Raw genomic sequence first — 26,581 nt, forward strand, 5'->3', positions numbered from 1 at the left:
TTAGACAGGTCAATTTCACCACGGTTCTCAGCAAGCAGGCTTGTGTCTTTGGCTAGTATAATTCCCGTTGCAGCTGCTAAAGTTACTGTAGGGCTGACTACCCCCCCCCCCCCCCCCCTCCCCCCATGGTCTCTCAACTCACAAAGAAACTGCCTAACGTAAGATTCCACATCTTCACCAACGAGTAAAGGTCGACCTCTTTTCCTTTCTTCTAAACTGGTGACATCTTCCATAGAAGACAATGGACCTAGAGAAGCCATAATCTCTTTCAACTTCTTCACCCATCCTCGAACAGTAGGCTCCTTTAAATCAGTAAACTCTTTGGTATCGTTAAAATGTCTTATTGCCGTCATTACGCCATTCTCTGCAGCATACTTAGCCACCTTGGCTTTATTGCCTCCTGTATACGTAGTATAGTTGCCTCTTTTCGAGCCCATCTTTTCTATATGCTCTTCAGCTTTCCTGACTTCCCTTAGTGCTGACTGCAGAATGTTAGGTGGTAAGCTGAATTTGCAGTCATCCTTCTTGGTTCCGAAAGGTTTAAAGAACTCGGTAATACTCTCAGACATAGTTGCACGAGTAGTTACAATAATTGCTAAATTTTCACGAATGAAACGGGAGTTTGTGAAATTCGTGAAAATTTAGTGTTGTGAAAAAAACCCACGTACAGTAGTTATACTGTGTACTTGTATACATGTAGTGTATTGGGGTCACTTTAATAAGAATACAGTAAGAACTATGTGGCATGAGGACCAGGGTCCAGTCCTTGCAGTAGCTCCAACTGGCTACATATTAGAGTATAGTGGGACCTTCATTATTCAAATGTGTGTATGTCAGTTTATAGTCATGCATATATGATAGGTGAATTTATTCAGGTAAACAAAGCCATGCATTCATTAATATACCGCTGTTCATTTACTCTAGTAGAACATACACTAACTCTACAAAACACTCTAACAGAACACTTGCTTCTATCAACTGATTGTTTGTCCACTAATGTTACTATATCAATTGAACATTTGATGAGAGGCATAATGTACTGTAGCTCAATCAAGCAAAGTAAAGTATCTTGTGACAATTCAGTTTTATATCGGTATATCATATCAGTTTTAGTAATGATACTGATACGGCATGTATGTACTATGTATCGGCGGTACTCCCCCTACTTGGAATATTGAGCATTGGCTTTTCATGTCTTTCAACTCTCTGAGATAGATATACGTATGAGAAGTGTACAGCATTTATTTCAGTTTGTTCATTGTCAAGTTCTGTTTATAAGGATGGGAAACAGTAGCTTTCAATTTGAAAAAAAAAAGTGTTACGCCATAGAAATATGCACATAGCTAAATTTTATTGATACAATAACTTATCAACTATACAACAAATAATCATAGTGGAGAGCTGCAACAAGTGACCTTGGGATGAATTAACCAGAAACACTACTGTAAACAACCAGCCATCTTTACAAGCTTTTAAACTATGGAGTAGTAATGCAGACCAATCTTGGTCAGAGCATGCATTAAAATATTTGTGGGTGCCTTACTGTCTGGGTTGTTAATTAAGGCCACACTAACCAAGCATTGCCAGTGACTGTTAGCACTTTGGTAGGACATGGATAGCAAGAAATTAAATGTTATAGTTCTCTATGTAGTTTTCCTCCAAGCTCACAGTAGCTAATGACTACACTTTATCATATCAACATATTGGATCGGTATCAGTGTTAAGACTCAGTATATCAAAATTTCCCTATTGGTACACCTCTAACTCCAAGTACTGTGTTAAGTCTGTAGTAAAGGAGATCCTTGAAACCCTTGAAAACCTCCCTCTGGATAAACCCCTAACATGATAGAAGAGCATGCAACTCATGAACCTTCACAACACGTAGCTAGGGTACATCTTCGGGTCAACATTTCTTATATGATGTGTGTATCCCAGAAAGGTGGCCTTGTTGTTTAGTGACATATTTCATATGCTATTGCTTACATTCATCAATGTAGTATAGTGGCCCAGTTAGTGATCAGTTGATGTATACAGAGCCTGGATCATTGGGTACAACTTGTATAGTAGCATCACACAAGAGTGATTATCTGTACAAAACAATTAGAATAATAATAAAATGCTACATCAACACAGTCATCTACATACTAGTTCCCATACAGCAGGTTATTTCAAGGGGAAAATTGCAATTTTTGCTTATTGACTTGTGAATACCACACAAGGGATATAGTAACGCAAAATCTGAGAGAAAACTATGCTCAGTCGAAGGGAGGATTGTTCTGGGCACATGGCCAACTGCCACCACACCTTACCATCGCCACAACCTTGACCACAGTGTAACTATCAAGGCTCTCTTGCCAACAACCTAACCGTAGCATCCCAATCATTGTCATGTTACCCAAGTACAAATCTCCATTTCCATGACTTCATACAACTAATAAAGATCTTCCCCCTTGAAATTTTGGAACTATGACAATCTGCAAAAAATATTACCCTTGAAATAACCCACTATATGGTACTAGTGTATATATACAGTATGTTACAAAAGATGTTTAACATGAAGCAAAAAAACACACACTGCATCACACTACTCATACAAACACATACACTACACAGCACAACCACTATGAGCACATGCATACAAAATAAAGCAAAAGCAAAGCCTTTGGCTACCATGCCAACAGTCATGCTCACCCAGTAAACGAACACAGAACACCCATGTGCTATTCAGGTGTAATGAGTCAGGCAGGTAAATCCTCCTGGGGTGGGACTAGTAACCCACAGGAGGCTGTACCATGTCTCATAGGCAAAGGCGTAGGCACCCAAAGTCATACCTGAATCTTCACCCATTGCACAAGTCATGGACAGTTGGGCATTTGGTTCCTTGGTTACACCAGGTGCTTATTTAAGTCACAGCTGGGTGGGCTACTCTCCCAGTTGACACCAGGTCCAATTAAACAGCTGGGTAGACTGGAACACTGGGCATCGAACCCACACACACACACACACACACACACACACACACACACACACACACACACACACACACACACACACACACACACACACACACACACACACACACACACACACACACACACACACACACACACACACACACACACACACACACACACACACACACACACACACACACACACACACACACACACACACACACACACACACACACACACACACACACACACACACACACACACACACACACACACACACACACACACACACACACACACACACACACACACACACACACACACACACACACACACACACACACACACACACACACACACACACACACACACACACACACACACACACACACACACACACACACACACACACACACACACACACACACACACACACACACACACACACACACACACACACACACACACACACACACACACACACACACACACACACACACACACACACACACACACACACACACACACACACACACACACACACACACACACACACACACACACACACACACACACACACACACACACACACACACACACACACACACACACACACACACACACACACACACACACACACACACACACACACACACACACACACACACACACACACACACACACACACACACACACACACACACACACACACACACACACACACACACACACACACACACACACACACACACACACACACACACACACACACACACACACACACACACACACACACACACACACACACACACACACACACACACACACACACACACACACACACACACACACACACACACACACACACACACACACACACACACACAACAATCAAATCAGTACTAATCCTTACAAGTTAAAATGTTGGCTAATCCTTACAAGTTAAAATGTTGGCATATCATATGTATCTCCTTATTGTTACTGGCACCAATAGTTGCTCCAATCATTACTAAACGTTCTGACTCAATTGCCTGTAATATCACATACAATGTAGTAAACATACAATGTAGTATAATACAAAACATACAAGTGCTTAATTATTTTTTCATGCTCCTACATGCTGCACTTACAAAGATAGCCATTACTCTCATACAAATAAACACACATTGTGGGTGTAATAAGCAAGTGTATGCATATGCTGTAGCTCAGTAACTCATTTACAGTATTAAAACATACTGTATACAGAGCCTGAAATTATGGTCAGACATCTGCCATTTTCTGACCATTTCTGGCTAATGTCTGAACAATTTTAACAAGTTTTTGTATAGTACTATTACAGTACTATTGAGTATGTCCTACCACATAACAGGATTTGTCAGATCATTTCCAAAACATAATTTCAGGACCTGATATGACACACAGCAATAACACAAGCCATGTTATGCTGCAGAACAATTTACTGAGTTACAAGATAATTACTGGATGATGTGAAAGAGTACATTTATCCATGACTTCACAGAAAGACACAGGCAAACATACGTATGTACATACATGTAATGTATACATACATGTAATGTATACATACATATATACACAACAATGTCAAGAAACCAAGCACATGGCCACAGCTGGTTGTGGGTGCAATAACTCAGACTAAACTGACTAAACGATACCCATTGGTCCATGGTAATATTAAGCAGTCACTTACAGGGGATTCCATAAACAGCAGTAGAGCAGTGCAGCCGTCTACTGTACTCAAAACCATTTCGATGCAGTAAAAAGAATGTATATAATTCTTTGATGTTGGTAGCAAATTGACAGTTTTACTGCTCTACTTTATTTTTCTGGCGAAAGCTCTACACTTATGAACACAAATGTAGTATAACTATGACAGAGACATATGTACTGAACATGAGGAACTAGTGTAGCCTCAGTTGTCAAAACCTGTGGGGACCACCTGTCCACATTGTATACAGGTTGTACTATAGATGCATGTGTGTGTGTGTAAAACAAAATTACATAGTTCTACACTACTACGGAATAGTAGGGATGTAGGAATCATGCATGCCGTGGGGGTCTGGGCATGCATAAATATTTCTAACTGAGTAAAAATGCCTTAGGCAGTGTTATGCCTTCTTATTCAACCTGCCAATGATTCCACTTGAGTCCACCACAGGTTTCCACTAGTATAGTACAAGTGCCTTAAAATAATTTGGTTGGGAATATAAATCTATTTTTCATACTGCATATGTGGTAATTGTTGAGGGATGTATTTTCATGGATTTCATGAAAGTGACATCCTTCATGAAATTTTAATTGTGAAAAAGGTAAAAAAAATATTAGGCATTCCAATACACTGCAAGCAATAATAAAGGTGTAGAAAATGTGGAAAGTACTCACAAAAATTTATGTACGTAACTACTGCATATAAGGTAGATATATTGTTCACATGATCTCCAACTGCTGCCATATAAACATGATGTTCATTTTACATTAATCTCGATAAATTTAAACACTCTCTTGGGAGGATGGGGGAGGGCATGCCTCCCATATTGAGTTGCTATGGTAACTTCAAGACCACTTTCTTGACATACTTATCCATAAAGCTTATTGGTGGTAGGTGAAATATCTTCCTACATCACTTACCAATGAAACAATTGTATATGATACATATTCTTGATCTGAAGTCACTCTATCCAACTTGGTTATTTCAGCTGCTACTTCAAATGTGTATGACTTATACCTCATTTCGGCCAATGATGATCAGATCCTGTGAATAAAACAGTTCACTTAAGCAATGATGTCAACTAGTACTATATATGATGGAATGTACTGGGTAGAGGCAAGTCACTACAGGACATGTACTACAGTACAGTATCTCCTAGCAACCAACTGAACAACAGGCAATTGCAAACAGCTTCCTCCCTCCTGTCCTTTGATCTACAGGTATCCCAAACTTCATCATTGTTAACAAATTAATCTAATTTGGGCTATCAAGTTAACCCTCTAACCATCATAACCACCATATGGCAGATCGATCTAATAACTTACACACTGACTACAATTTTGATTTTGCTATAGCTTGTTTGTACATTGCGCTTACCCTGAAATCCTCACGCATACAGAGTCCCAGTTACTGGGGTAAATGGATCCCTTTCGGATTATTACACGAGAGTTACAGAAAATGTCTCGTTGTGAAAGAAGACTAGCTTGTTAGTTGTTTCAGTTGTTAATCATGTTTATCATTAAGAAGATGATCTGTAACAATGGGGACAGGTACAGGCTAGAGCTGAAACAGATATCCGTATTATCCAGATATCCGGATAATAATTTACTCTCCGGATAGTACTTTGAAGCCAAGCGGATAGTAATAACTTAAAGCCATTTACCTGTCCAACTTCTCATCACAAGATAAATTATTTTCACCATGGAGAGTTAGCTAAGCTAGTTTTATGTGAAGTTAACAGCTGCCTGGTAAGTTAATCAGCTTGCTCATGAGTGACCACGCCCATCGGCTGTGAATGTTGCTGATGAAGTTGTAACAGAATAGTTATCACTTCATAAAGAGTTCTTTACAACTAGTTGTACCTGGAAAAGGTCTTGTAGCAACTGCTACATCTTGTATTCATGTTTTCTCCAGCTGCCAATCTTGTTAGACAAATTCCATTAAGTGCAAAGTAACACTGTAACATTACCACAAACTTCTTGCTCTCATGTTAATGATTGTTTGCTTCTAGTACTAGTAAAACAAGGATGCTTACAGTAAACTATAAAACGTTTCTATAGCAAGTGATGATGTCACCATCTGTAGGATATCCGGATAGATTTAGGTCAGGATATCCGGATAGTAAAAGTTGCTATCCGTTTCAGCCCTAGTACAAGCTACTTTTCCAAGACACGGCATAAGGGCCATGCATTTCTCTACACATGCACATTGGGTGTGACAGTGGAAAACTCAAAGAAACTAGACCTGATGTGAACCACTCCGTGGGGTAACGCCTTAGAACCAGAGGCAAATATAACATTTGCCATCCAAATAACCTGTGTCTGAACATAATTCAGTCTGCTCGAACATAATTCAGTTTGTTTTTAAAAATTGTTAATTTAAAAATGAAGTAGGGATCCAGTGCAATAAAAAGTAGTGAAACAAGAGATGAATGATGGTGTTACAGCATAGCTTAGTGAGAAAGTCCCTACTTTGGCACATTAGCTATTACTATAGTATGTTCACGTTGAGCTGAATCCTCAAAGACATTTAATAACTCATGGATGCAATTACACACGATCTTGAAATTTGGCTCATTTGTAGCACTGCTTGACCCGCTAAAAATAGTTCAAAAACTTTTTGTTCAAATGTTTGGCATAGTATTTACAGCCAATCAAAATTTTCACAATACATTTCCTATGGGGAAGCCATATAATTACAATGTCCATTACAGCCCTTTTCCGAACTTGTAATGGAGCCAAACCATACGTGTCTGTTGTTGACACCTTTACTCCAATAATCATCTGGTAGACTAAAATGTTAACTCTGTTGAGAAAAAAATCCACTTTTAATTTTTAGCTGTTTTTCAGGATTCAGCTCAACGTGAACATACTATAGTGTACTCTCATTAGTGCCCTGGAGACACATAAAATTGACAGCATCATAAAATCTCAGCTCGTACAGTATGAGCTCCATTAAAACCCACCACAAACTTCATTGGAACAATTAATAAGAAACTTATTACTACTGTCCCAATATCTAGTAGTTTTGTTCAAAATTTGCATTATACAGCTAGCTATCACTGGCACAACGTAGAGTTACCTGTAGTATCATACAACTAGTGTCAAGGTCTTCATACAGACTGTCGAGCAGTACACAATCCGAGACAATGCAAAGCACGTGCATGCGCGTGTGTGTTAATTAAAGTAATGGGCGTTAGTTCGAGTAACCAGTGCACGGTGCTCTTTAATTAGAAAATACCGCTTTTGCAGGGAATCTGGAGCAGGTAACAGCAAGACGATTGCTCGTATTGCTTAGCCTTATTTCGCAGTGGGGATCTCAGTTGTTAGATTGTCACAGAAAGGTCAGGTGGGTTATAGAATCCATAAAGTTAGTCTGGCGCCGTCCGCCCTTTTGCAAAAAAGAGGCGGGCGGCGCCAAACTACCAATTTTATGTGCCCACATACCCAATTTTGCAGGCCCTGTCACATTTTGTAATATATATCAATGCAAGTCACTGACACCTACAGCATTGAGGATGTCAAGGTATCATTGTACTACATAATGTGCATACCGTATAGTGTAATAATTTAACGGGGGAAAATTTTGGCAAATTGTTGCAATTCATCAATTTTTTCCTTGTCAAAGCTCACGTGACTGGTTAATTAGAATACTGAAGTCAACGCATTCGTCAAAATTTTCCTTGTAAATATTTGACAATGGTGAATTCGTCAAAATTTCCCCCTGTCAAATTATTACACTGTACAGTACATGTTTGTATGTGTACTGGTGTCCTAGTGTTAGGCTACTCTGCCCCTTTGTAAAAAGTAAGGGTCTGATTCCTTGTGGCGCTTACGAGCTTGGTGATATACAGATACTAAACCATTTCTACCGCTCAGATTCGGTGGTAGCCAATTCACACACAAATCCCCTTGGCAACGCAATGCTTTTTGTTCTAATTGAAGGGCAATCATCTGATGTAACGTATGCTGTTTAACTGAATTCCTTTTGAAATGATATGGTATCTGTATTTCACCAGACCCTTACTTTTGTGAAGGGGCAGGCAGCACCAAAGCAGAGGAGGGTAGACCAATTTAAGGGCTTCTATAACATGTTTTGTTCATAGTGTACTCAGTGACATTAAACATACTAATGTTTATTGTTGCTTTGTCTAACATGTGAAGAGTTGGGAGCATGTGTGACTTACACAAAATGAAGTTTTCAAAAAGCCAAGCATACCATTAAAGCTTCTTGATCCAATTGTCCAGTAAACCCCATCCAACCTAGTTTTGTATAAAATAGCTGACTGTATTATCCAAAGGTTTCTGGAAGTAAAGTAGTACAGAGGAAAGCTTTCCAACATGTCAGAATGTGACTGTATGTGACTATTGAAGTATATACCCACAATGCAGAATTGTACATGTTCATAATTTAATCTGTTTATTTTCAGGTATTTTCTTAAAGTTTGTGAATAACCTTACCATCTACTAGTATAATTTCTACAACAATGTTCAGATCTGAGATAAGTAAAGATCATTCGTTTATGGTTCAAATACTCTAATAGAGCATACACCAGGGCCAATCTAGAGTCATTTGAGATCCTATACATTTTTGTCCCATTAACAGTTTTGAAAGTGGACTCATACTGCATGTACTCATAGTTTGCATGGATGGAGTCTCTGTAATATTCTGTATTGATATAACGCACAAGTTTAAGCATGCATATACATATTTCCAGAAGTTAATGTATTTCCTTCAACAACCTCATATATGACATACTGTGTTGTAATATCAGATGTACTATATGTGTACATTATTGCTTAACTATATGGGAAATGATTCATTAAATGCATGCATGTGAGAAATATTTAATATATGAGTTATCAGTGAGCTTTAAATTATTCTTTGTAATTTATTTACAGATGTAGACGTGATATCTCCTGAGTTGATGGATCCAACCAATCATTGTTATTATAAGCACAACAATGTAATGTAAATGTGTTGTGGATGGTAAGTTAAACATATTACTTCTTTCTACTTCCCTTGTGATATTGTATACAGGCTCCACCACTAAACCAGTGTACTTCCCGTCAACATTACAATGGATCAACACTTACTAATAGTCCAATGATCACAACCCACATCTCATCAATCAGTATCTCAGACTACTTCACTGGTCACCCACTAGCTAATACACACTACACCATCACTGTGATGTCGCCATTGTATAGTGATGGACCTGGTGGAGTTAGTAACCAAATGACTATCAGTAAGTTGACTGGTATAGTTGAACTGAACACTTTGTGTGCCAGTTTACTCACAAAAGAATTTATTAGGATAAATAAAGCCCGTTTATACTGAGATTACTCTAATAAAGCATAATGTTGTTGACAAACTACTCTAATAGAACTACTCTTGTTCAGTTAATTATGTATGTGTACAATGGACCCTCTTCTATTCCCTGACACCTTGAGGTTATGATAAGGTGTTCTCATAGAGGTTTCAGATCTGTACCCTAATCCTGACTAGTAAATACATACCCACAATGCACAGTAGTTTTGTTGGATATTCCACTTTACCAGTTTAATATAAACTGTTTTACTTTTAGGTGCCTTTCCTATATAACCTCGCCATCTCCTGGTACTAGTAGTGTGTTTTGTCAGCTACTGAGATCACTGGAGATGATTCAAGTGACTATGTGTGTACCAGTTGTACTACTGCTCAACCTGTTACTATAGTAGGGGATAGTCCACTTGTTCTATCATACCTTATTGGTGTATACTGCTGAAGTGAGTGGTGTGGATAGTGGTAATATCAGCAGCGTGGGAGATGATCAGATTGTGGAGATGGTGACTATATCCAGAAGAACACCAAAGAACAACATGTGTGTAACTGCTTATAGTGAGTCATATTATAACAAATGTTTCAGTGTACAGGCATGAAAGTGATAGTTGGCATTAATGGGATGTAATACACTAATAGACAAACACAGTAATTTACGTATCTAATTGAACATTTAGAAGGTATGACATCACCTTTAATATTCTGAGTGTTCAATTAGAGTGTTTAAATTTTTAGTAGCTAAGTATTATGAAGCATCTTTCGTTATAATACCAAGAGTACATAATAATAAAAGAGGGAGGAGAGTGTCTAACTCTCATACAAACACTGTGCTCAAACCCTCCTACTTCAATCCATAAAACTTCTAGTAATAAATCAATACCTTTAAGTGAACAGAAGACTGTAGATATTTCCCAATTAAAGCAGTAGAAGTGCTACAACCTCCTTCATAGAGCAAGCCATTTGTCACCTTTGGTAGCTATAGTTGATTGCGCAAGGTCTGAGCACATTGAGTTTGGTGAATCCACTGAAGTTAGACACTCTCTTCCCTACTCTATTATTATGTACTCTTGATAATAGGTTAGCATCAATTATATGGATGAAATTTCATTGAATGTTGTGTATAAGTGCTTGCATTAGAACAGAGGGTGTGGGTGGTAGCAGTGATATTACTCTAGGTTTCAATTGTAGGTACATTCCACTGGAACTAGCTGGACGCATAAAAAATTACACATTTCACTTTTACTGTATAAAACTGCTCAAACTAGTGACATCATCACCAGTCACACAACTGTCCTTCATGTGTAGACATAATATAGTCATGCATTAGGGGCTGTTGTCTCGTGTCTTTATCATATACTACGATCATAGTATGATACACTACGATAGTAGTGTATAGTAGGGACCACAAAGGAGTAAGCATGGCCCACGAAATAACATCACCCCAAAAACAGCCTCAATTTTCCCTGATGATGATGAGGCAGTATTGGTTAGGTAAAACTAAGCTCAAACGAGCTTTCAGATCAACCCGAAACGCTTTCAACAAGTTGCTATATACGGAATTTTAAAAATAATTTATTTAACGGAATTTTCTACTGACTAAGTAACTGACTGACTGACTGATGCCTTCAGACAAGCGTAGCTCGATAACGGCTAAGGCTACGGGCTTGATTTTTTCACTGTTTGATGTCGCTTCGGCCTGATAGGTGCCTTTTGGCATACTGCAGTATGTACAATGTATTCTTCATGGACTCACTAGTGTACTCATTTGTGTCCCATTCATCTTCGCTGACAACGAAAAGTGTCAATTTGGCGGTAGCACGTGATGGCTTCCCTTTGTAACGGAAATCGTCCATATTTTTAATAGCAGCTGTTTAGATTGCAGAGGTACTTTTCGAACAGTTCTTGATTCATACTGCTGTGTAATGGGTTGAACATAGCCGACAGCGAAGCGTAATGGATGCTTCACTTTTCAGACGATATTTGATATAACTGGGGCGCACATCACCATTTCTTTCAGTATGAGTGGATTGTAGAGGTGCTTTTCGAACAGTTCTTGATTCGAAATGCTGTGTAATGGGTTGAACATAGCTGACAACGGAGTGCAATGGATACTTCACTTTTCTGATGATAATTGATATAGCTGGGGCGCGCGGCACCATCTCAGATGCGGTATGCGTGGGTTCACCATTCATAATAATAATATTTTCAAAAAAAAAGTTAACAAACAAGTACACAGAAAAATTTAGAATCTTCAACTAGAGTAGGGATCATAGCACATCGATAAAAAGTACCGAAACAAGCTGGAGTAGTGAACAATATTAAATCACAGAAAATCAATAAGAAGTGTTATATCCCTACTGTGCTCAAGATACCATAATGGAAATGTACAGTAGGGATATAACACTTCTTATCGTTTTACTGTGATTTAATATCGCGCACTACTCCAGCTTGTTTCAGTACTTTTTATCAATGTGCTATGGTTCCTACTCTAGTTGAAAATTCCAAATTTTTCTGTGTACTTGTGATAGTAGGAAGCAGACCAGAGTATAACCCATATAGCTTCTTCAGACATTGTACAGTGGTAGTTGTATACCCCATTCACACTACAGTTACAGCACACATGGAAATTTATTCCCTGCTTTGGTCATGGCTATACTCTATATATAGGAATCAATTGTCCACTAGTATAGCCGCAGGTGTCCCTTGTTTCATTGCTCTTTATTTCTATCTACTCAAATGAGAAATTTTTGTAATTACAGTATGTAGCACAAGGGTACCAGTGTTAGGTTCATTTTTAGCAATCAAAGAATCTACTACATGTTGAAATAAGAATAGTGTTTTTTGACTGCAGAATACCTAGGGGTCATTCCATGTCAAATCAACTTAAAGTCAACCTGTTTAATATGGACCATTTTTTGGATTTGCTTGAAAAGGTTGATGCTTTGGTACTACGCATATGTTAATATCCAATTAGAAAATTATAAATTAACTGCAGCACATATGTGGTCTTTCAGTACAGGTGGTCACTAATACAGGTTGCACTGTGCCTAGACACCTTCACTCTGTAAGATACAGTAAACTTGTTTTCTTGTTGTGAGTGGCTATTGGAGGTGTTACACTACCATACAGCTACCAAATTCCACTGCACACCACAACATAATTCATTATATCTCTTGAACCCATTGTGGTCCCACCACAAAAATTTTATCAAACATAGAGCATGATTCAATCATTATTTACGAAAAAATTTGAAGAATTTCAAGCAGAATTTTTTTTTTAAATATAAAGGATCAACATTTTCAATAAAGTACTTTTGAACCATAATTAAGTAGATATCCTATAATTTAGGGATTACTGGAAAAGTCAATCAACAGTCTTCCATCAGTGAAAATTGTGTTTAAAAATATTTACACAGTGCAAAGTTACAGTCGATTTTGTAACTAGAAATGGACCAATTTTTCATGGAATATTCAAAATATTTGTGGTCAATTATGGAGTGTATGCAGTTAAAAATTTGCATGAGTGATAAGTATCACAGGTACTACAAACACACCAAGTTTCGTCAAAATCTGAGAGGTGACCCTAAATTCCTTGTTAATTTGACATGGAATGACCCCTAGCTAATTAAGTACTCATAGACAGTCGAATATGGTCCCACACTCACACCCACATGCACACACACACATACTTTTATTGGACGCCACCCTCTCTAAGGGAAAGGTCATATAATGTCACTTTAAACTGCCAGCTACTTAATTTTCTCTGTAACTAGGGTTGTCAAGGCCACCTCACCCACTCAAAGTGAAAGGAATGCACTTAGAATACACCTGGGCAATTGTCCAACTCCAAAGCCTCGTGTTCCAGCTGGCCAGTGGTACCTGTACAGTGGCTAACATAATTCACTCGTGAGTAGCAGCCAGCCTGAGCAAACTAGTGGCATAGCCAAGGGCATGGCTGTAGTATAAATGTGTAGTATATTGGTGTGGTTACCCTTTCATGGTGAAGTCAACTACAACAGTGTATGCATATTGACAAATTGTGTGCATAGATCAACAATTTCCAAAAATTAGCACAGAAAGCCTATCATGGCATGCTGCTCAAAAAGGTGGTAAACTGTACACATAAAGCCTTTAGAAGACATATTCTTTTTGCAATGTATAGCTGATGTGGTTTGAACATTTTCATCAATAACGGAAAATTATCCAGATCCTTCCTGTTAGAAAATCCCTAATTTGCAGACAAAACAAGTCACTCCTATCCTAATGTAAACAACAGAATTGGTTGCTAATTCTGTCAGTCCACACCCTAGTGATGAGTGCCACTGCTAATGTGATACAACATGCTCGCTGACCACATGATACAGTGTGTGTGTACCATTATAAACCACTTAATCTGAATATAATATGTGTATGTATAGAAGCCATAGTTAGTGTTATTCATCCTTGAGGGATGAATAACACTAACAGTTATTGACTAGCTTCAGTTGAATTGGTTGTATCAAGTTTGGTTAGTAAAAAATGGCTATGCCTATCTGTGTAGTTTTATGTTTGATAGCTTCACTATATTCCAGTACAGCTGGTAAGTGTTACTGTAAGTTGTGTTATTTTGTAAATACTATATGCTCTGATATACATTGTAGTTTACAATGATTGCCTCAACGTACGGTGTAGATGGTAATAATCAAAATTTATTGTTGTCTTAATATAATATTTTGTTGCTTTTCTATGCTATAGCAGAAGACTCAGTTGAAGCCTGTGTGTCATTTGATGCTAACCTTGATCCTTTTCTTAATGTCAAATGGAATGTAAGTACTTTATATGCATTTAACAGTGTGGTGAAGTGTATATTATATGCTGTATTGTGCACAGTGTAATTAAACTAATGTTGCAATTATTGCACATATAGTACAAGTATAAGAAAAAATTAGGAATTTTAAATTAGAGTAGGGACAGTGTATAGTGCTGCAATAAAAAGTACTGAAACAAGCTGGATCAGAGTAGTATGTAATGTCCAAATACTGTAAAACAATAAGAAGTGAATATCCCTACTGTGCTACACTCAATGCACAGTAGGGATATTCACTTCTTATTGTTTTACAGTATATGGACATTACGTACTACTCCGATCCAGCTTGTTTCAGTACTTTTTATTGCAGCACTATACACCGTCCCTACTCTAATATAAAATTCCTAATTTTTTCTTATACTTATTTGTGAAGTTTTTTGCAAGCTCATGACCACTAAATATCCTGCTTTTCACAATATAGAGTTAATCACAGCACTATAAGCTAGATTATGACTCATACAATAACAATTGATCAGTGGGCGTGGCTCTACATAAGCCTGCAGGCAATAATGGATGTGGATTTGTGCATACTTACAGACTGATGAATGGGCGTGGCTACCATATGTCTACAGACGTAATTTGGGCATGGCTCACAAAAGAAGCAGGGCTACGCTATGACGTGTTACTACATGTCCACATCATTACACTAATTAATTTAGCACGTGTGGTCAGACCTGGATAATCTGTATAGCGGGACCTGGATGACCAGACTCGTTATATTTATTGACTTTCACGTTGCTCTATAGTTCGCCGCGAGTTGCTCTCACTGATCGATATCAACAGCGAGTCACGTACATGTGTGTTCAAATAGTTTGGTACAACGACCACGTGTATTCGAATAGTTTGATGCAATATACACTGGTAGATGGAAGCCGTATTGTAGTCTGTTAACACTCAGCAGTAGAACCTTGACTGATGGCCTTGGTAAAGAAGGTAAGACAATAGCACAAGCATTGTATGTTTATCAATATACCAAAGGTTTTTTCTTAAGCAAACTAGAAACGTTTCTGTGAAAGAATTAGGGCTGTACAGTTTTCCGCTACGCTTGACTGAAGGCGTCAGGCAGGCAGGCAGGCAGGCAGGCAGGCAAGCAGGCAGTAGAAAATTCCATTTAAATTTTTTTTTTTAATTTGTAGCAACTTGACAGAAACGTTTCGGGTCGATCTGAAGACACTTTTGGGCTTGATTTTACCCAACCAATGCTGTCATGTTGTTGTGAGGAAAAATCGAGGCAGGTTTTTGGGTTATATTATATCACTGGCCACACCCACACCTTCGATGTCCCTACTATATATCATACTGTATGATACCTCTGACAAGATTAAATATACAGCTGTAGGTACTACAATTATTGCATACATGTAGTTGGTGTGCACGTACAGTGCATATTAATGGCACACCAGTATGGCGTTACCTACTGTACATATAAGGAGATCAGGTCAGTAATTACCTAACAATGAATTTGATTATCATAACTGCTAAGTAAACTGTTGTTGTATGGCATCATGAATCATACAGTATGATAGTACTGTACTACAGTAGGGGGACCACAAAGGTTTGGGCATGGCACACAAAAAACATTTACCCTGTTGATGATGAGGCAGTATTGGTTATGTACAACTAAGCCCAAACAAGCCTTCAGATTGACCCAAAACGCTTTCAACAAGTTGCTATGGAAATTTTTAAAAAATTATTAGTAAGTGACTGACTGACTACCTGACTGATTCCTTCAGAGTTCAGACCTCGATAATGGCTAAGGCTATGGGCTTGATTTTTTCACTGTTCGATGCCACTTCAGCCAGACAGTACTACCAGACACATGCCTTTTGGCATACTGCAGTACATACAATGCATTCTTCATGGACTTACCAGTGTCCTCCTTTGTGTCCCATTTATCTTTGCTGACAGCTAAAAGTGTCAATTTGGCGATAGCATGTGATGGCTTTCCTTCGTAATGGAAATCATCTGTATTTTTAAATAGCGGCTACTTTGATTGCAAAGGTGCTTTTCGAACAGTTCTTGATTCATAATGCTGTGTAACGGGTTGAACATAGCTGACAATGAAGCGTAATGGATACCTCACTTTTCAGATGATAATTTATAGCTGGGGTGTGCGGCACCATTTCTTTCTTTTGATGCGGCTTCACCAGTTTTATTTTACAAAAAAAGTCAACCAAGTACACAAAAAATTTGGAATTTTCAACTAGAGTAGGGACCATAGCACTCCAGTGTACAGTAGGGATTTAACACTTCTTATTGTTTTACTGTGGTTTAATTTAATATCGTGCACTACTCCAGCTTGTTTCAGTGCTTTTTTTATAAATGTGCTATAGTCCCTATTCTAGTTGAAAATTCCAATTTTTTTGTGATTGTAACATTATGGTGTATGCACACTTGCAGTTTACTAATAGTACAAAGATCACTATTAATGGAAGGAGCCAAGTGTACAATGGAACTAATGCTACAGATATACCATTAACTATCTGGAGAAGTGATGATGATCATATTAGTGTTACAGCATTTGACCAAAATAATGAATCATCTTGTCAAGTAGTAACTCCAGGTGAGTAGCTATTAGTCAACTTATGTGTTGATTTGATTAAGTTTTTTCATGCAGTCACTCAATTTATATATGATGTTACATGAAGAAGAATCAATAATAGCGCATTGGAATTTACATGTGAAGTGGCTTGTAGAACACCATCAATTTCAGGATGTAGTGTTTTGTTTTTTCATTCTGGTGGTGGTAAAACGTCGAGTGTCATTACTGGACTAATTGAAGATATCAGGCCACGTTTTGTTACTATTGTTATTAACAATGTGAACTCAATGAGATATTATGCGTATTCTGCTAGTGCTCTTGTCATAGTCAACACAACGATCTTCGTTTCTAATGTCGTGAGAGGAAAAATACCTCCACAGATAATATCTTCAGCCACTTGTAAGTAGCAAATGTACATACATTATCATATGCCATAGTAAAATCGTTGTAGAAAAAAGTATTGGGTATCTATATGTAATGTAGTAGTTGTAGTAGCAAGGTGGTATTGTATTATTGTAAAGTCAATCACCACAGCATACAAGGTACCATATGATGCATGTGCTATGCAGTTAATACAGAGCTACATGTATAATCAAACAGTACAATTGACCAGAAAAATGTCCAGCTAAAATTCCAGTGTAATGTACTCCCAATAGATGTCACTTCAGCACAGAAGGTACGTGCTACTATCCGTGGTAATTCTCCCTGTTTAGAATTCAAGTGGTAGAGAATTCGATCTGATACAGTGAACTGCTGAGCTAAAGTAATCACTTCCTGTACTTGTTGCCCATTCTCTGTCCATCTCTAAGCTACAATATGATGGGGCGTAACTCAGGCTATATAACTGTTGTGAGCTCAAGGTAACAACATTATTAGTTAGTGGGGTATTGATCCACCCAAATTTTTCATCTTTGAAAATGAAACAGCTTCATACAGATGTGGATGTATGCCAGCAATAACTTACTGAATGAAATTTGCATCTATCTTAGCACATAGAACGAACAATCAATCATGATGATGTTTCCTGCAAATGTAACTATTTCTAATGCAATAGCACCTAGCTATTGTAATTCTACTGCAAGTGTGCCAAGGTGACGAATTCAATTGTAAAAGCAATGAATTCTACTGCAAAAGTGATGAATTGCGACAAAGTCAGTTGCAAAGGTGATGAATTCAATAGCAAAACCCACTAAAGCAGACTCACATAGTACTGTCCAGTGGAATCATGCATCTAGGGCTGGAGCCCACAGTACGGCCACTTTGCAGCCAGTTGCAAAAAGGTCGAGATACTCTAATAGTGAGTAGTTATCGCAATATATATACTCTAATACAACAGTCATCGCAATACTCTAATAGAGCATTCAGTAAAGAATATAGCCACATTTCTAATTACACTACGTTGTCTAAACCATTACATCTAATTGTCTTGAAATTACTTTTCAAAAGTTCCAGTGAGTCATGTGTGTGGCATTGCATTGGTAATTGATCATGCTTGTCATGCATTAGTGTTTTTACAATCAAAATTGCTTTTGTATCTCAAAGAACTAAACTCACTTTCAGAATATTATCATGAAAGTACAAGTTATAGATGTGAAATTGAATTAATTGATACTGTAGCACAAGATTACATAGATCCTTGATGTTAGCAAAAACCAGAAAGATACTTTGTATGTATAAAATAACCTCCAGATGCTATTTTAGAGAGTCTACATTTTTCAAAAATTTCTGTAGGTGAGCATGTCACCAAACTATTTCCGCAAGTTGTTTTAGCTTGGCATGCTGCTTGGCACATGCACTTGAGTATCACTTAAATATCACATCAGACCAAGGAGCCAAGTACATTTATACTGAAGGATAAGTAACATCAGTGGTATTCGTTTGTGATCCACAGTAGGCTGGTTGTCCACCCATATGAAAAGACACAGTAGGTATGACAAGTGATGTTAGTACCTTTACTGATGTCACCACCTTGCTCATGTAGTGGCTGATTGTAGGTTTGTTCAATCACCTGAGTTGCGGTGGTAACAACTCTACTGACAAGAGTGCATGGCAATTAGAAGTACTAGTTGGGACAGTTTGGCCAGACTGCAAAGAAGCTGCTCACTGAAGGTCTACCATAGTAGAAGGTAAGACCAATTAACATTACTGGCTTCACTAGGCAATCTAATCCATGAAGCCTGTTCAGTTGCAGGTGGTCTCCTAATTCCTTTCAATTACTTCTTTTCCATCCTTCTCTAAAATTGACAAATCAGTTGAATTCTTGGAATCAGTCACACAACGTTCTATAATTCTGTGATTCTGTAGGCACTGAAGTAAGTTGTTGTCTTAACAGTTCATTGTGTAGAGCCATCCTCTCCTTGGTAGCAACTGATGATTTCTCCAACTACCAATTCTGAACTGTTGCTGTTTTTTCTGCAGCTGAAAGTACTTCCTTATAGTCAAGCAACACTAACCTGGTGTGTTCCTCTATCAACTCCTTGATACTAAGGATTGCTGTAATTCTGACAACTTATCTTCTGACTGACCAAGTTGTTAACTGGGAAATTGATCTTTTCAGTGAAGGGTTAGGGTCGAAGTTGTTGAAGCCTTTGAATGTTCTGGGACTGAAGTCTTTGGGCCTAAAAATTTCAAGAAAAGGAATACTAGCTCTCATCCTGAAGCTCCAATTGTTGGATGCCATCAAAAATTTGCTTCACTACTAAATTGTACATTCGTTGGCTTATGGTTCATCTCCTTGAGCTTGCCTTCTATCATTATTTGAAGGTCATCAAGTGTAGGAATATTCTGAGCCTGTGACAGTTTATGAATCTGTAAGATACTTAGTCTAGTGCATTTGGAGTTTAAAGGATAAACTTCTATATGAATAGAAGATTTCATTCTTGATTTCTTCACATAGAACTGTTTCTCTTCTACTGCTACAAAGGCTAACAACTTCTACACTATCTAAAGCCAACACTTAGTCAATCACATCTCAGTAGGACCTCCACTGTAAAGAATCTGTTGCTATAAAGTATAAAGAATGTTTAATTGATCATAAAACAAAAAGTAGTGAAACCATAAAATATATTGTAACATAATAAAGACTTTACAGCACAAGTGCTGAAGGTCTGAAGGTCTGTAGGACACCTGGTCCTACAGCCTGTTTAAAGTTGTTACATAAAGTGTGTTAGAAAAGGGAGAAAAAATCCATGACTACAACTACCATTACAGCCATTTCTTGGCTGCTACCTTTGATTTCACATCTTTTTTCACCCTGGATTTTTTGAAGGCCGCACCCTTTTTTCACAGCTTGGCTGTTTTTGTATAGATATCACTTCCTTTTGTATTTGTATACTCCAAAGCTAGCCTGTGGCCAGCTTTGTAGTTCTTTTACTTGTCTTTTTCTGAAGAAAGGAGTAGACATCAAGACCTGAATTCAATGGATACTTTTTTATAATGATGCTTTTTTTTTTTACAAAAATTAATACTCTATGAAAATTATCACATATACTCTCTCCCACAGGTAGACAACTTTGTAGCAGAAATCTCCACAAGGTGACTTGTTTGTAGCTGAAGTCTACAGGGTGACTTGTTAATTGCTGAACTCTACAGGGTGACTTGTTTGTTGTTGAACTCTCTTCAGGGTAACTTGTTTGTAATTAAATTCTTTACAGGTGACTTGTTTGTAACTGAACTCTCTTCAGGGTAACTTGTTTGTAATTAAATTCTTTACAGGTGACTTGTTTGTAACTGAACTCTCTACAGTGTGATTTTTTTGTAGTTGAACTCTCTACAGGGTGACTTGATTGTAGTTGAACTTTCTTTTGGGTAACTTGTTGTTAGCTGAACTATCTACATGGTGACTAGATTGTAGCTGAACATTCTAATAGAAAAATTTATTATGAAGCTGAATGTTCCATTAGGGTGACTGTACTATTAGAGTATATCTCGATCGCGCACTTGGTACACCTAGTTAACTTTCGTTGTGTAACCCAGTGGTTTTTTATCTGATTCCTTATAAACCACTGAAAGCTTGTTCTAAAACAATTAATCTACCTCTGTACCTATTTTCAGCTGATTCCATAAACTAGTTTGCCTGGTAGGCGTGACAAGTAATACTATTTTATTAGCAAAACTCGATCGTGCGCTTTTTACACATAGTTGGCGTTTTTGTTATAATCACATAGTGATTTAATTTGCCATACATTAGTCTCAATAGTAGGAGTGCAATTAATCCCAAATCGCATGGCCTTGTTTCTGTAATTGCACTGTAAAGTAGCCAATAAAATAGCAGAATAACAGAAGGCTTTTAAGTGCAACAAGAAAGTGATATGATGAATAGCCAATCAAATGAGCTGACAATAGAAGCCTTTTAAGTGCAACATATGTAGACATTTTGAGTTGCCAATCAGAATTGCTGACACATGAAGCCTTTTAAGTGCAACAACAAATGATGTAATACAAAGAAGGATGATGCAATCACCTGGTAGAAGTTAATGGCCACATAGAACTGGATAGATGTGTACTACAAACCATGAAGGGTGGTCACTATGTGATTAGTAGGCAATCACACGCATTTTCGTGCAATTATGGAATAATTATACTCGTAACAGCCAAAATTGCACTCAAATGTGTGTGATTACCTATACTAACTCCATGACTGTTAATGCGATTTCTTTCAAACCACAAAAGGTTTGCACTATGATAGTTACTCCATATACAGACCGATTTAAAAATAATTCTGTCAAGCAGTTCACCCTGGAGGCGTGACAACAAATTGCCCTTGGATTTTTGAAACATCGTGCGTTCTTTGTCTGATCTGCACCAAAATTGTACTGTAAATGTGCAGTATTACGTTCCTACTGCCCTCCAAATTTTAAGTAAATCGACCAAAGCACGCGCGAGGTATTACAAGTTTTCTAAAGTGTGCGAGACAAAGAAGAATAAGAAGAACAAGATTAAGAAGAAAAATACGAAGAAAATAAGACGAACTTTGAAGGTGCGTATCTCAGTGATGGATGGTCGTATTCATCTCAAATTTGGAATGGAAGGTGCCCTACCCTGAGAGAGTTTCCACAGCAAAACTGGTTAATTTCCATCCTGCCATTATCGAGTTACAGATGCGTGAAAATGACGTTTTCTTGGTTCCTGTAAAATACACACTTGTCTGTCGCGCGCCCGCACTAGCTGTACTTGGCCGCACGACACACTATCGTGTGTCTTGATCTACTTTATTCCATTGACAGGGTGAAGTGGGAAATGAATGTCCATATAGCAATAGCCAAGAGTACTCTTGGTATACTGTTTGTTTTACTGGTTTTCTGTCCTACTCAAATGTAAAATTCTATATACCATATATAATTTTACACTTGTAATTATGTGTAATGTATGATATGTGTCTTCAGTCACTTATATAAGGTATCATCCATAATTTTCAGCATTTTCATAAGCATACAGAGGGTACTTATTTGCTTACCCCCTCTCTCCTACCCAAAAGTGTACTATAAAAATTGATGTGATAACTATTCAGTGTTAATGGTTTTCTTCAAACTTCTACCTGTTAATCCTCTGACTTGTCAGAACGTAGGCATTGAAAGAATGCTGATTATTTATATATAGCCTTGTGTACACTACATAGCCAGCTCTTGAAGCAGTATTCAAAGTCCAGCTGCAACTCAGCTTCCACCACCATAAACATTCTAACCAAACACCAGTAACCAGCGTTGTAAGTGGGTCAGTGCTGTTGAGCTGTTTGACCCACTGACCCGAATAGTAATTTGGATGGGACCCGGATCTGACCCGCATGTGACCCGGTTTAATTAAAGTAGAGGCATGCCCCAAGAGCTAGGTTAAAAGTCCACAAGTTCCACTACTCAGCCCTACATTTTTTTACACCATAAAAATTGTCTGCAAGAAGTGAGTAGCTACATATTATCAAGTGGGTGTGGCTCCATGTACGTATTATCAAGTGGGGGCGGCTCCATGTAAATTTACATGTACGTAGTTACAGAATTTCCAGAAGTTAGTTACCTATATTTCAAGTAGCAACACGGATCTGGTGATGCATGCATGCCCACAAAGCACAACTGGTACAATTCTGAGAAGTGGGCGTGGCTCTACATACTCTGCACAGACAGCAAAGTATATTCCTGAATGGTGGGTGTGGCTCCACGTAAGTTTCTTGAGTGTTTACAACTACATTTCCATCAATACAATTGAGCTTGTTAACTTATAGTCACACGTGATCTCATCCGGGTCAGACCCAGATATTCAGTGAAGTGGATAAGACCCACTTGACCCAGACAAAATGTGACCCAATGACCCAGATAATCCGGATGACCCGGCCCACTTACAATGCTGCCAGTAACCAGGCATGGGGCAAAGTACATGTGAAAGTATTTAAGTAAAGTACAAGTACTTTGACATCTGTTAAAGTACAAGTACATGACATTGTTTTAAGAGAAGTACTTGAGTAAAGTACAAGTACTTTTGAAAGTATTTAAGTACAAGTATAAGTACAGATTATGCTTACAGTGTTCATGATTGCATTTGTGTAATTTTGGTTGCACCTAATAAAATTGTGAAAATCTGCCATCTGTAAAGCGAAATCTTTCAGGAGTAAATACCTTTCCTGCAATGCTAAAGTGTCTCTCAACAGGCACAGAGGAAGATGGTACTCCTAGGATGTTTTTTGCCAACCTTGAAAGCAGAGGATGTTTCTTTTGGTTATCTTATTTGCCAGATTTTGGACCATTGTTACTGAGTCAGTTTCAATGTATTCATCCACCTGTTTAGTGAGTGTACTTTGTTGTTGTTGACTTTCTGTTCAGGACATAATCTTTCTTCTTAGCTGCTATAGCTGCCTGCTTGTTGTAATGATCAACTAAATCTTTCAGGTCAAAAGCAGTGCAACTGTTTCTAAAATCAACAGAGAAATGAATCAGAAGATAGGAAACCTTTTAAATTCTGTTTTTAGAGCAAATGCAGCAATTGTGACTTCAACCAAAAGCTGATCATGTCAATCCAGAAATATATTATCTTTGAGCCAAATTCATATAGCTACAACTTATTTCACTTGTACATATGTAAATGAACTTCATTGTACTTCATGTACTTCAAAGTACTTATAAGTACTTTGAAGTACTTCAAGTACCTTAAGTACATTACTTAGGACTTAAGTATAAGTACAAGTAAATTACATTTGTGCAAAAAGTACTCTAAAAGGTGTACTTAAGTGTCCTTAAGTACAAGTACCAAAGTACTTCGCCCCATGCCTGCCAGTAACAGTACTAAACTGAATTTTTTCTCTATGTGGTGCTACTACTAAGACCAACATTTTTGAAAAGCTTACAGGTGAATTTACCCCCCTCCCCCTAGCGTACTCTTTGTACTCTTGCAAAGATGCTGAAAATAATGGACAGAGTTGGGGCCGTTACACTAAAAATGAAACTAGTTACATGTTACTCGTTACTTTGACGCGATGTAGCTCGCTACAGTTACATATTACTTACTGAAAAAAGTAACGAGTTACATATTACTCACTACTCTGAGGGTTGTAACTAGTAATAATATTACATATTACATTTGTTTGTTACAAACTATAAAGTAAGTCCAACCTTCTAAATACAAGCTACCAGCCTACAACTACAAGTGACGCGAGCTAGACACGCGTTTCGGGTGTAGTTCAGCCACAATACATACTTTGTTGTTGTATCTTGGCCTCAAGGGCACTCCCCATACACTATCATTCTTTGTCCATGCCTATAATGCTATCTCCAGTCTTGTCTGGACCCAAAATGCAATCAATCACGTGCCTGGATACAATGCGCCTTAAAAGGAAGTAATGCGTTACATTTCCGGATGTAATATCCATTACATATTACTCGCTACGTTGCCATGTAACGCGTTATATTACTCGTTACTGTAAAAGTAATATTATTACATAACGCGTTACATTTACATTTGTAATGCATTACCCCCAACTCTGATAATGGATGATCCCTAAATGAACAGCTGTCTACTTTGTATAGAGATTTAATAAGTAATTGGCTCTACATTGTAATAAAAGATGTGATAATGTGACTGATCACATTTCCAACCCCAATCATGTCCTTGTGTTTGTAGTGTATGTCAATACATTCTCTTCCATCATGACAATGAAATAACATGCTGCTTAACTGCATTGTAGCTCCCACGACTATCACTACTATTGCAACATCCACCACTATCACTGCTACTACTATCTATGGTACAACTGCTACAACTGTTGCTGTATTCACTACTCCTACTTCATCCTCAACTCCTACTTTACATGCATCCTCAACTCCCATCACCAGTTCTAGTTCCTCTAATTCCAATGTTGGGTTAATAATACTAAGTGTACTATGGGCAATTATTATTATTATTACAACCATCATTATCATCATTCTTGTAATTGTAATTGTGGTGTGGAAGAGAAACAGAAGTGGATCCACTAAACCGGAGGGTGTATATTACAGTACTATTGATGAAGGAACATTACAAACATCTCTACCAAATAAACCAGAACTACTTTACACTGAAATGGATGATGAACAAAACAATGGCATGAATATCTCCAATGCAAATTACAACCCCATCATGCAGGATAATCCTGCTTATTCTGACCCTAAAGAACAGGTTGTATTACAAGATAACCCTGCTTATTGTGGTGTAATAAATGACCAAGTCAAGTTACAAGATAATCCTGCTTATGAAAGTACCTTTTGATAAGGAATGATGACTTAACTGTGCCTGTTAGTTATGTAGAACAATGTAGTAATTGTATAACGTATTTATTTATTTATTAATGCTTTACAGATCAAATAACACAAGTACAGAACATTAGACAAATCAAAAGGGAAATTACATGATCTGAGGGTCAGCTAGCTACCAGTGCCAGCTGCCTTAAATTAATTAACTACTTAGCTACTTATTTACCACTAAACTTTACTTACGTACAGTACAACTACAAAATATTAAAGTTACATGAGTGGGGAAGCTTTCTACAGTTCCTACAAGGACATAAAAAATGCAAAGTACAATTACTGTTAGAGTCAAAAGTATTTGTAAAATGATTCCATAAAAAGTATGTACATTAACAGAACTTTGTGATATGTTATGCTGCTAGATCCTCACAATTTATTATTATTAATTATTATTATTATTAGCACTTTACAGTGACCAGCACTGAAG

At 37.7% G+C, this 26,581-nt stretch overlaps 2 protein-coding genes and 1 long non-coding RNA gene across 5 annotated transcripts in view; 2 read left to right on the plus strand and 1 right to left on the minus strand.

The window, feature by feature from the left end:
• Positions 1-8,016, minus strand: part of LOC136263742 (uncharacterized) — a 139,601-nt gene extending 131,585 nt beyond the window's left edge. The window contains exons 1-4 of one of the 3 annotated variants that reach the window (XR_010704773.1): positions 7,762-8,016; positions 5,601-5,724; positions 3,894-3,985; positions 1,984-2,087 (exon numbers count right to left, since the gene is read on the minus strand). This is a non-coding gene — a long non-coding RNA (uncharacterized lncRNA). Of the gene's footprint in view, positions 1-1,983; positions 2,088-3,867; positions 3,986-5,600; positions 5,725-7,761 lie in introns of all 3 variants that reach the window. The other 2 variants (XR_010704772.1, XR_010704769.1) reach the window with 2 other exon arrangements.
• Positions 8,017-14,475: 6,459 nt separating this feature from the next.
• On the plus strand, positions 14,476-17,493 carry LOC136246450 (uncharacterized). The gene is made up of 4 exons (XM_066037936.1): positions 14,476-14,580; positions 14,736-14,806; positions 17,248-17,410; positions 17,465-17,493. Exons 1-4 carry the CDS (start codon positions 14,520-14,522, stop codon positions 17,491-17,493), a joined length of 324 nt encoding a protein of 107 aa, XP_065894008.1. The 5' UTR covers positions 14,476-14,519.
• LOC136250062 (uncharacterized) lies at positions 17,474-26,173 on the plus strand. The gene is made up of 2 exons (XM_066042226.1): positions 17,474-17,788; positions 25,557-26,173. Exons 1-2 carry the CDS (start codon positions 17,677-17,679, stop codon positions 26,114-26,116), a joined length of 672 nt encoding a protein of 223 aa, XP_065898298.1. The 5' UTR covers positions 17,474-17,676; the 3' UTR covers positions 26,117-26,173.
• Positions 26,174-26,581: the final 408 nt, after the last annotated feature.

This window comes from Dysidea avara, chromosome 1, assembly GCF_963678975.1.
Source record: "Dysidea avara chromosome 1, odDysAvar1.4, whole genome shotgun sequence".
Taxonomy (NCBI): Eukaryota; Metazoa; Porifera; class Demospongiae; order Dictyoceratida; family Dysideidae; genus Dysidea; species Dysidea avara.